We start from the raw sequence: 11,976 nt of genomic DNA, 5'->3' as shown, positions 1-11,976 counted from the left end.
TTTGTGCTCAGGACAGTAAATCTCACAGCATCAGGTCATTTAGTCATTTATCTTTGCAGTTTTCCAGTGATGTGTGACACAAATATCCAAAGCTGTGCTAAGCCTTCCTTAATAATGATCCATATTTTTTGTGTCCAGCTTACAGAAGTTCGCAGATACATTTTTAAAGTTTTTATATCTGCCTCAATTAGTATTTGAGACGTAGCTTAGCTATCAGCTGATGTCTCTGGAAGAAAATGTGCGTGTAGTGTTCCTGAATTGCTGTCCCCTTTGTCCCTGTGCCCTCCCAGGTGTGTTTGAGCCATCCCTTTTGCTGTTTCATCCCCTGACCACGCTGTCCCCATGACACAGCTCTCGCTCCACTGAGCAGAGGCCAAGGCTGACCTGTGCCCCACATGGCTGTTCCACTCCATTGTCACAGCAATGTTCCATAGGGCACTGCCAGCTTCCTGGGGAGGCTCCTGTGGGGAAGGCTTCCCTAAATGGCACCTAATGGATAACTGAGATCAGAGCAGTGACTCACTGGAGTCTCTCAGCAATGCTACACAGTGCCACTCTGCTCTTGTTTCCAAAGGTTTCAGGGATTGTTGTAATGGAATGGTGTTTCCAGAATGACAGGTAGAGAAGAGAGAATTCTGTTTTGCAAAAAAGTTGGTGTTTCTTATCTATACTGGTCTCCAGATGACTGGTAGTTTTCAATCATATTACATAGGTATGGGACACTACAAAATTATTGAGTTTTCTGACTTTAGGACACTTCATGTTTCTTAGATACATAGTTCTATTTATGTAGTTATATTTAATGAGATATCTGAAGTGTCACTCAGTGCTAAAGACAGGAATAATGAAAAACCCCAATCATAGAAGGTTATGAACACTAACAGCCCTTTCTAGTCAACTCCCCCTGAGGAGGTAATGATGTGTGGAAAGAAATATTTGTGGAGGCCAGAAGTTTTATTACAAGACAATCTGCCATTTTTATTATGGTTACCATTTGCAATTAAAAATAAGCAGTTAAGATGAACAATTGAATTCTTATTTTGAATAACTTGAGTTGAAGTAAATATGCCAGTCAAAGCAACAGCAGAGGTAAAACCACTTATTTTTCTGTGCAAGGCTAGAGTTTGGAGTTTAAATTGTATAGTGTGCTTCACAGTGAACCTTAGCTTTGTTCATGTTCTTCCTCATAGTATTGATTTCTTCTACAACTGTGTGAGCCTCTCATTAATAGAGGGAAACACACAGAACATCTGACACCTTCTAAAGAAAAGAAAAGTCCCATGGGCCTGTATATTTCAAAAAAAAGTTTCTGATTCAATCAGTTCCAGTCTGAGGCAGTTCTTCTGGGGTAAACAGGTTCCAGGGAGCCGAAAGTCACAAGAGGAAAGTAGCAGTTCAGTTGCTGTGGGATTCACAGCCCTTGAGATGTCTGGGGGAATTCTGCTCCTGGAGGAGGAGCTGCAGACTTGAGATGGCAGCAGTGATGGGCAGGATAGCACAGAGTATCTAAAATGACCGTGGATGCCTGGGGTTTATGGTGACTGGATTCTATCCATCAGTCCTTTTTGCTCTGTTGCTGCTGAAAGGCAATCTGAAACGGCTGAAGTCTGTCAAACTAGACACTACACAAGGACAACATGGCACTGTGCATGGGAACCTGGCAAGGTTTGGTTATTCAGTTGAATCTAGAGAAACAAAGAATTTATCTCCTATTCCACTAAATTTTTTCTTTAATCTGTTATGGATTGAACGCTAGCCAGAGATAGCAAGCCAAGAACTTCACTGTTCCCATTTCAGCGCTGTAAAAACATACTCAGAAATCATAGAGAGAGAGAGGATCACAGGTCTTTCCTTTCTCTATGGTCAGCAGAGTGTTTATAAATCCTACACGTGTAGTTTCAGTGTGTATTAGTTGCTCTGTTATGAAGAGATTTACACATCAGCACATTAAGCCAAAATGCTCGTGATTCACACAAGTCTATCCTGTTAATATCAGTCCTTAACCCTTTTCAGAGCTGCCCAGAGTGGAGTGCTTGAGAAAGAAGCTGGTTTGGCAAAATGGGAACCTTGTAAGTGACAGATAGGAAAGTTGACAGTCCATTTGGAGCAGCTTGATAGTCAGAAAATGGCAAATGTCTTTCTTTTTCCTACATTTTTCAAAATCCTGATTCTCCCTTACAGCCAGTCAAAGCCTGGTGCAGAAGGAGTAATCCTCTGTGACATGATTTGGAGTTTCTGGAACACGTTTGTTTTTAAAGTTTAGCTTATTGAATTCTTCTGTGATTTCCATGATTGATTTCCCTTTTGTTTCTGGAAGGAACAGGTGGACAATCATCCCTGAAGTGAAAAGTACCACCATAAAGATGAGGAAGCAGAAGTGCTTGAGTCTTTCCTGTAGGGAAGAACAAAGTGAGAAAGAGAGCAAGATGAGCATGTCTTTGCTTTAGTCACTTTCTTGGCACATTTTTTTGTATTTGGGTCCCATGATGCCTTAAATTTAACTTTTATTTTTTTCAGATCCTGTAGTACATTAGTGTATAACTCTGAATTCTGTATAGAATGCTAGTCAGCTCTCATCCCATTTTGGTCAGACCAAACAATCCTTCCAGGCCTGGGAACCAAGGTCACCAACACAGCCTCAGGTCCGAAAAGTACAAACAAAAGTGAATCAGGGTGGAGAAAAACGGGGGAAAATGACTTCATTACCTGAAGCTGTAATTGGACAATTAACCTTTGATACGCAGAGAGACCAAACTTATTTCTGTCTGAGAAACTCGGGACCATCATCCACCTTGGGTGTAGCCTCTGCGAGGCTTTGCACTGCCCCAGGTGCATCCTTTGAAGCCTTTAATAAATACCTACTTAATTGTTTTAACTCTGCCTGGCCTCTGTTCTAGGTAGCCTCTCAAGGCATCACCCATATTTTGAATTTGATATGGAATTCTTTCTGTTTTGACCTTGGAGAAATATTTCAGTCTGAATGAGTATCTTGGGCCAATCAGGGCTCTTCAGTTGCAAAAGTGGACGTGGGGAGCAGGTGCCAGGAGCACTCCAGGCTGACACAGCACTGTCACCTCTCCTGCTGTGGCTGGAGCTGCCTGGGCAGGGGCACTCACCACGATGAAGGGGAAGGTGGTGCCGATCACAAACACTCCCAGCCAGTTCAGAACAGCGCTGATCACAAAGGCAGGAGGTCTGCAGGACAGCTTGAAAATCTCAACCCTGGTGGAAACCGTGGCTCCACCTGAAAGGAAAGGAAAACAAGAATTTGTTCTTGTTTGATTTGTTTGCCTTCAACATTTGGATTGAGTGTTACTGTTACACTGTCAGCTAATGGATGAGACTATAACAGACTGGCATGAGTTCCAGAATTGGGCAGTGGCATTTAGTATGCTGGTCTTTTCCACAAAAAAAACCATTTGTGGCATCTAATAAACTGCTAGACATCAGTTTATTAAAGTGGCAAAATACCCAAATAAATTTTTGGGAAGATCCAAGACTTAAGTAGTGGACACTTGAGGAAGCCTGACCTCCTCTCATGAAAGAAGATGTGTCAGGATGGAATGACAGTTATTATTGCTAAAAGGAATTTCCTGTGTCATTCTTCTAGATCACCAATGAGTGATCTTCCCAGATTTACTTCCTGGGCATTTCAGTTATGTTTTGAGGTCGCAGGATTTCAACTGTTTTGAGTTAGGAAAATAATTCAACCCTGCCATATGGGAAGGCAAATATTTAAAAAATTATTAGCCTTTATAAAATAAAATTTAATGAGTCACAGGCAATAAATGCTAGGAAAGGAATTACTCCAAAGTAGGTCTTCTGCACTGCTGTCTGTGTGGGATAAGATGTAACATTATACAACATTGAATTTAAAAGAACTCTTGCTTTTCTTTTTCTCTTTTTCCCCCCCTATCACTTAAAAAAATCTCTTACCCATCTGCTTTTGCTCTATTTTTGTTGTATTTTTCCAGTGTGTTCCTTTCCTCTTGTTAGCAAAATTCAAACCTGATGGTATTGAATTTTATGTCCAATGAATAACTGGACCCACAAATTACTGCAAGATTATGTTAAATGAATTTACTTTTGCTAAATATTATACAATATAAGGCCGTATTTTCCTTATCCTATTAATAAGCTCACATGACTCAATTCCTTTATTTCCTTTGATTGAGAACTCACCTGGCCCAACAGCAAAGACAACTGTAAACAGGATAATGAGACCAAGGCTGCAGTATGGCATCCAGAAGTACCAGTCCTGGGGGAAAAAAAGCCCATAACAAACTTCTGGTTGAAAACTGTTAACAACCCTGGGTGAGGAACGCTCCTGCTTTTCCAACGCTGCCACCTCAAGACAGAAATATTCAGTGTGTGGGAGCTGAGGGTCGTGAGTGCTTTACTCTGTGAGTGGAGCAGCTGAGGTCTTTGTTAGGTGAGCAGATGCAGGCCTGCCAGCGCAGAGCAGCTGCATATCTAGGGAAGCTTCAATTAAATGAAGTCTGAAGAGTATTTTTGCACCCTGTCCTTTCTTTTTGACCTCATAGCGCTTCCTCTGATCCTTAGAGAAATGAGAAAGATCTCCTCAGAGTTCTTTCTTAACTTCTGTTAGGTTATAGATTTAATAACTGGTACTGAAAAGCAGATTTTCCAGATGTTAGTCAAGGAAAAATGAGACTCCATGCTTTAGGAGAAAAAAATTTCTCTCCTCTATGTTTGACAACTTTCATGACTGAAACAAAACCAGAAGTCTGCTGCCACCTTGCTTCCAGGTCAATTTTGCAGTGTATTTGCAGAGAAGCTCCAGATGAGTACTGGTAATGCAGGTGATTTGCTTCTGAAAAAGCTACAGCAATGACACAGAGATGTCACTGTTTGAGAAGTGAACTGGTCTCCAGTCTCTGAACAGAGAGTGCCTTCCCACAATTATCTGCAGCAAAGTTCAATTTTAAATTAACTGATGCAAAAGGTCTAGGGTTTTGTTGTTACTTGTTAAAAACAGCATGAATAGAAAGGGTCATTTTCCCAGGACTGTCCTGTGGTCTGTGCAGGCCAGTGTTTGGGGTTTGCAGTCTGATGAGCTCTGGAGCCAATCTCCCAGTGTTTTATGTGTTCCTTGCTAAGGTCATGGGATCGTGATGAAAGGAAGGCAGGAGTACAAGAGACCACTGGCTAAGAGAGAGTTTAAATCTACCTATAGACAGGCATGATCTAAGCCTCATTTTCCTTTCTCAGTAGCGTGGTCGTACCAGTGAGCTTTAGGTCAGAAACAGAGTAGACAGAGCAATCTGCTGTGGGCAGAATTTCCTTACCTGTAAGGACAGAGTCACAGTGATAGCAGCTAGCAGTGAACCCATGATCCAGTAGCCTCCTCTTATGAGCACTTTTCTGCCCAGTCGCTCAATGATGGAGCTCTGAAGGACAGAAATCACATCAGTGTCAGTGCTGGAGAGCAAAGTGTGCCCCACTCCCCTGGGAATGTGACTTACACAGACTACAGCAGCTATGAGTTCAGAGAGTCCAATAGAGAGGGTCATATAGGAGGCCATTTTTTCATCAAAGCCAGCTGCTTGGAGGACTTCAAAGGTATAAAAATAAATCTGGAAAAAAACCACCAAACGGTAAAAGAAGAAAATAATTGATTTCTTACCCAAACTTGCGTGACACCGCCCTAGACATGAGCTGCTGCTAATCAGGGAACATGCAGCTCAGCTTGGGAGTGAGGAGGAATTCTGCACTCTTTTTGGTAGTATTCACTTTATCAGCAGAAAAAAATATTATAAAACATTAATTAAATCATTATTTAGATAAAATATAAAATGAATGGGACCTCCAGCTACTACAATGCATTTAGGTTTGCAGACTACTGATTAAGATGTTTTCAGAAACAGCCAGGTACATTTTGTTTTCAGACCCCATACAAAAACATCATTGTAAGATCTTCCCAAGGAAGAAGAGCGTGGGTTATGGAGTTATGAGGAGATGAACCAAACACCTTTTCAAATATCTCTGCTAGTGTTTGGAGATGTGCTGAGGTGATAAAGATTCCAGTTTAAGCTGGGTTAGATTCAGCTGTGTATTTCCTTTACAGATGCTGCTGCATCGTGGTGTTAGAGGTAGGAGGGTCGTGCAGGCAATTGCAAAGCTGTGACTTCAGAGGGATCCCAGAGAAGCACTGCTGTGAGGAAAGCAGAGCTGCAGAAGCTGCAGAACAGGGAAGCATGCTTGTTAGCTTTAAGTGCAGAGTGAGCAGACTGCCATCCCCACATGTCAGGGTGCTAAGGGCCAGGGGACAAACAGCAGCAGTTGCAGTGAGCAGTCGCATAAAACTACAGATTTTGCCAGTAAAGAGTGGGCTCATTTGTAAGAGTGAGCTCTGGAGCTCTGCAATGGCTCCCAAAGGTGGCTGCTCCATGAGCCTAACTAGAGAAGCAGGGAACTCCAGCAAGGACCAAGAACTGGGCAGAGGGATGTCACACAGAGAGCCCAGCCAAGCTTTGTGGCTGCTGCTGTCCTGTAGAAGGGCCGGCAGACAGCAAGGATTGGTCTGAGAAGCCTGAGAAAAATGGAGGAAGCTCCTGTGAGCTGTGATATCTTGGGACTTTAAGGGGGAAATACACTCAACTGCATTGATGCCACATAGCTGAATTGTGGCGGTCAGAATAACTGTCATGTACAGCTGCCAACGGAAAGCTGGTTCTTTCACTAGTTCCAGGACACTCAAGATCTTGGTGTTTTTCATTGTTGCCTTCTCTTTCAAGATGTCATCAATCTCTGCTTGGTGTTGGCCTTCACCCCAAAGCTGCCTTATGGCTGTGAAGAGGAGAGCGAGACCTGCCATGTTAATTCTCTGTTTATTCCCTAAGGACTTTTCTGAGAAGAGAATACAAATGTGTGGCAGCCCAGCATGGGCCGGGGCTGTGCTGAGAGGCAGAGATGTCTTACAGCGTGTTCCTGATCCCCTCCTGCACAGTGGGACCTGCTGTGACAGAGGGGGCTAGAGGGGTGTACGAGGGCTCCCTCCTTGCCCATGGGGCCACTTTTCTGCCTTCCTCCTTCTCTCAGGGTGTGAGCAGGGTACACAGCCAATAACCAGAGCTAAGGGGTGCCCACTGGAGCCCTGCAGTGCAAACAGCTATTTTTCATTTATCATTTAGCATGAATCATCACACTGACAGTGCAGGTGGTGTCAGACAAATGCGAAAGGTTTTGTAAAACAGAGCTGTAGAGGGAAGTAGTTTTGTGTTCTATGTGGGGGCTACAACTATAATGGACTTAATAGGTATTCACAGAGCCACGTGGGAAATGAGCAGGGAGAAACTTTGTCCTATTTATTTCTTTCCATATGGGGAAAGCAAGCATCACAAAATGATTCTAAGTCAAGTGAGGAACAGGAACCTGAAGCTCACACTTACCTTTTTTGCAGCCTTCCTGGTCTCCTTTATGCATGAGGAGGTAGGGAGGGGACTCTGGGAAGGAGGGAAGCGCGACCAGCTGGACCAGTGCTGGGATTCCACAGGAGGCCATCAGCATGGGCCACAGCGACTGGCTGCCCAGCAGCTCCCTGGCAGGGAGAAAATGTGTGTTAGAGGAAAAGTTCATTGCATCGGCTTTGAGGAGAGAAAGGGATGGATGGAAAAGCACCGCAAGAAGCAAAAAGTGGAAGGGATCCAGAAATGAATTGTGTGGGTAATCAATTATACCTTTGTCCTGAAATTTGCCCTATGGCTTTTCCCAACGACCAAAAGAAAGAGGAAGTAGAGTTTGCAAATCCACGTAGCTTCCTAGGGGAAATTTCTCCAACATATTGGTGATGCAGAGGAACACAAAGACCTTGAGGTGAAGAGGGGATTATGGGAGAGAAGAAAGAAGACATAAGCATTAGAAATAAAACTGGATGTAACTAATCAAGTATTACAGAATACAGCTGTTGCTGGCGTATACCTCAACTCACATACGAGCCTTTCAGTACTAGATTTAACTCTTTCTACAAAAGTATTGGTCCTCTTTGCAGAGTGTAGTGATCTTAAGAAATGTACAGTTTTCCCCTCAAAGTGTAGATGTAGCCTCATCATAACATCTCCTGTGAGCCTTAGCAAGGTTTGAAGGACACAGGGTATGCAAGTGCTGAATAACTAAACCCTTTTTAGCAGTATTGAATGTGCTTGTAGTTAACCCACATTATCTCGACCTCTTCTGACATAATGCTATGGAAGAGCTGCATGGTAGATTTATGGCAAATTATCACATATAGAGCTATAGTCAATGTTGATTTCTATGTGACTTAGGTGGAGACACAAGTATTTCTTTTCTGATATCCAGCAATAATTTTTATGATTTCAGGCAGAGCTGGTTTTTCCAGTTATATTTATGAACTCAGACATGCTAAATACTAGTCTAAATACTAGCTTTTTCCTGATATGGTGGTCACAGCCCCTTTTATCTGTTTCAAATGCAACATGTTTTTCTCTTGGCTGTATGTGATGGCAAAGCAATCTCTTTTGATCGCAATCTCTTAAAAAAAATCAGGTTTTTGAATGAGGCATGATGCAGGTTCTAGACCAGAACAAGACCCCTGTGGGTAAGCTGTTCCCAAATTACAACCACAGCTCTTCAACACAACTGTATGTCAGACAAGCAATGTACAAAATCTGGTTATTGAAAATAGGCATTAACTTTTAAGTTAACTCTTTAATAAGTTAAAAGAGGCATCCCTGTGAATATGCAAACAACAGAAAGAGAAGTTTTTTGTGGAGAAAAAAATACAAAAAAATACTGATAGCAGCACAGGATGTTTTTACTGCTTGTAGTCTACTTGCTAGGAGTGATTTTGCTTTATTAAGCCCAGATCTTTGTACTGACCCCAAGGACTTACTACTTGGATACTTCCCCTTATGAAAAAACTAGCTTTAAACGGTATAATTTTCAGTACTGCTAGCTAAATTTAAGAAAATATTATACATATTTTTCCTTCAGAAAATCCCTTGTTTTATGTGGTATCAAAACATTTCTGACGTCTCTGAATATTCATACACTTGGCAAAGCTTAATTTCATTTGGTATCAGTGAAATTAATAGTAATTATGCTTTTTATTGCAGAGCATTATAGAAAATCTTACAGAAAATCACTGACTTCAACATTTTGTTTTCTTAGTGGAGGCTTATTATTTATTTTGAATAAAGATGTAAAATTTTGTGAGATTCTGCTGACCTGTGGGAGAAGTCACTCACCTGCACTCACTCCACACATGAAGCGTCCAATTAGAATCATCTCAAAGGACTGGGATATTTTACTGCAGCCCATGATAGATGCTGCCACTATCATGAGCACGTTGTTGCACAAGAGACATTTCTTTCTGTAAGTGCAAGAAAATGAAAAGACTTTTTGTGACTCAGAAGGGAAATGGCACTTAATGCCATGCAGGAAGTCTTGGTTGAAGTTGTCTTGATAGTTTTTTGAAAATACTCGTATGTGGTCTGGGAGAAAATAAGCACTGGGTACTTTGGACTCATGGTGTGCCTTGGCACGTGGCTGCCCCTGGGAGTTTGGGAACATTTCTGGGTTGTGTAGCAGAGAAAACTCTGAAAGTTTTTCTGCACTTGAACATCCACCGTGAAACACATTATTGCAGCCCCAACAATGATCTCAATGCTTCTGTATTTCGAGTAGCACTTTCAAGAACCCATTTGGACTTCAGCCAGGTGCTGCCTTTCCTCATTGCCGAGATGAACCCGATCTGAGGAGCCGTGCCTGGTGTGACAGGCTGACAGCACAGTCCATGCCACAGGACATGGACAGGAAGCAGGAAAATCAGCTGACACCACAGCTAAGCCGGCTGTGCCACCACCATGACTAAGTGTAAAAGTCTGTCTCATTTAAAACCTCGACTATCATTTCCTTAAGCTAAGATTTAATCAACAAATTGTCTTTAAACATACATACTTGCCAAATTTGACAGTGAGGTATCTGCTTCCTGAAGAGCCCAAGATACCTCCTATCCCAAAGATGGACACAGTGATAGACCACAGGAACAAGAGGTTATCCTGTTGGATGGGATAGCCATAGCGCTCCAGCCAAGTTTCATTAATGAAAGCTTTTACATGCTGAGACAGAAAAAAAAAAAATCATTAATGATACCTGTGATAGCAGGGCAGGTATTTTATTATATTTGCAAAATAATTTTGTTCTTCAGCTGAAGTTATGATTTTATTTTACATAGGCTTTAAAAGTGTGTATTAGCTAACAGACATAGTACAATAGAGTCTGCTATGCTCATTCTGCCATTAAAAGTTCAATCTCTGCGTTTTTTATCCTTGAAATCGGAGGAAGCAAGGCACGAACTGGTACTAAAGAATAGTGTAAACAGGACTACAAAGTTCTGCAAGTGAGTTATGGGTTTTCTCTCACACACCTGGCAGGAATGCCACATTACACAGAGCCTGTTCAGTGCAATTCCTAAATACTTTTTCACTCAGAACTTAGTGTTGTGAAGCCAGAAAATAATGCTTTTCCACTTAGGTGATGTCTAGAAAATAATGATGTCTTCCCTCGAGACTTCAGTGCCTTAAATGGAAGTTTTACCTGCGATCAGTGGAGAGAAGCAGACATTTTCCTAGAGCATGGCTCACTTGTTCTATTTTTCTGTGAGGATGGATAACCATAAAAATATCAACTGAAACCACTGAAGAAGGCACATGTGCTATAAGAGTTTAGGGAAGACAGATGCCACCCTAGTTAGTGTGTGTCTTCTGAGGAACAGTTCTATTAGCAACAACTTGCAGTTCTCTTCTTCTGTTTGCAACACTTTGACATTCTCTGCTCTTCATGATAGCATAGCACAGCAGATGGGAAATAAAGGGAGAATACTGATTAAACCCTTTCTGAATGCCAGAGGAGCAGCCTCAGGCAGCAATGGAGACTCAGTGCTCTCATTAACCAGTGTGCCACGTGCATCTCTGCCTACCTGAGACATGTAGGTGAGGGTAGAAATTTGAAAGCCGATTTGGAACGTGCCACCAAACCCCAAGACAGCGATCATTCGAAAGAGCCCCTGGTATTGTACCTGCAGAAGTAGAATGAAAACTTCTTAAAGTCTAGCCACATCAGGCTGTTCTCACAATGTCTTTCATTCTCCAGAAACATCAGGGGATTTTCACATAGGAATGTTCCCTCTGCTTGCCCTGGAGTGAGATGTACATCCCCCTGTGATTTCCCTACATCCAACTCAAGGAAGTGCAGCTTCCACAAATATCCTTATCAAGGCACCACGGCTGCTAGCATGCAGTCCTGTTCCCTGCCTCTCAGAACCTCTGCCTGCCATGCCTTGCACTCAATAATTAGATATATTTAACAAAGAACTTTTTTTTTACCAGATAAGCAAAGCAAATTATGTTTCTAGATAAGCGAATATTTTTCAGTCCATTAAAACATTTAAGACACATTAACATATTGGTAAAAATGTGGCAAAGATGGATGGCAGAGCATATGAAGTGCTGTAATACCTCAAAATAGCGGGCAGAACCACTTCCAAGATGCTTGTCGTGAACAGGAGCCTTGTTCTTACCAAGACACCGATTTTGTTTTCTTTGAAGCCCCAGCAGCACACAAAAATGCCACAGATGTAAATACCCCACCAAGTACTTACCAGGTTTGATAGGAAACCCGTCATCTCTGGCTGAGGGCTGGCTGACCAGCGTGAGATGTGTCTTTGTCATCACAGGCTTGTGTCTCTCTGTCTCCTGCCTGCTGCTACAGCAGTGGGCATTTGGCTTCAGGGGTCAGAGTTAAATTTTCACTGTTTCATCTTCACTCACTTATATTTACCTCAACTGGCCAAAGTTAACACTGCCAGATTAAGTATTTTAGGAAATAATTACATCTAGTGCAGTCTCCAGGGGGGAGGTTTCAAAGCAGAGAAAATTTGCTTCTGGGGACCAGTGAGGGCTTTGGGAAGGGAAACGAGAAGAGTTTAGGCAAAAC

At 42.2% G+C, this 11,976-nt stretch overlaps 1 protein-coding gene across 1 annotated transcript; it reads right to left on the bottom strand.

Annotated features, from left to right (window-relative positions):
* Positions 1-958: 958 nt before the first annotated feature.
* On the bottom strand, positions 959-11,765 carry LOC136298810 (solute carrier family 2, facilitated glucose transporter member 11-like). The gene is made up of 12 exons (XM_066199821.1): positions 11,642-11,765; positions 10,961-11,059; positions 9,940-10,100; positions 9,228-9,352; positions 7,701-7,830; positions 7,413-7,561; positions 6,623-6,810; positions 5,487-5,597; positions 5,310-5,411; positions 4,183-4,258; positions 3,117-3,244; positions 959-2,392 (listed from the first exon to the last, which is right to left on the bottom strand). The coding sequence occupies exons 1-12, from the start codon at positions 11,663-11,665 to the stop codon at positions 2,186-2,188; spliced, it is 1,500 nt and encodes a 499-aa protein (XP_066055918.1). The 5' UTR covers positions 11,666-11,765; the 3' UTR covers positions 959-2,185.
* Between the last annotated feature and the right edge of the window lie 211 nt (positions 11,766-11,976).

The sequence above is a fragment of the Chamaea fasciata genome, unplaced genomic scaffold, assembly GCF_029207755.1.
Source record: "Chamaea fasciata isolate MVZ Bird 193981 ecotype frontalis unplaced genomic scaffold, bChaFas1.0.hap1 SCAF_18, whole genome shotgun sequence".
NCBI lineage: Eukaryota > Metazoa > Chordata > Aves > Passeriformes > Sylviidae > Chamaea > Chamaea fasciata.
This window is presented reverse-complemented; position numbering and strand designations above follow the sequence as displayed.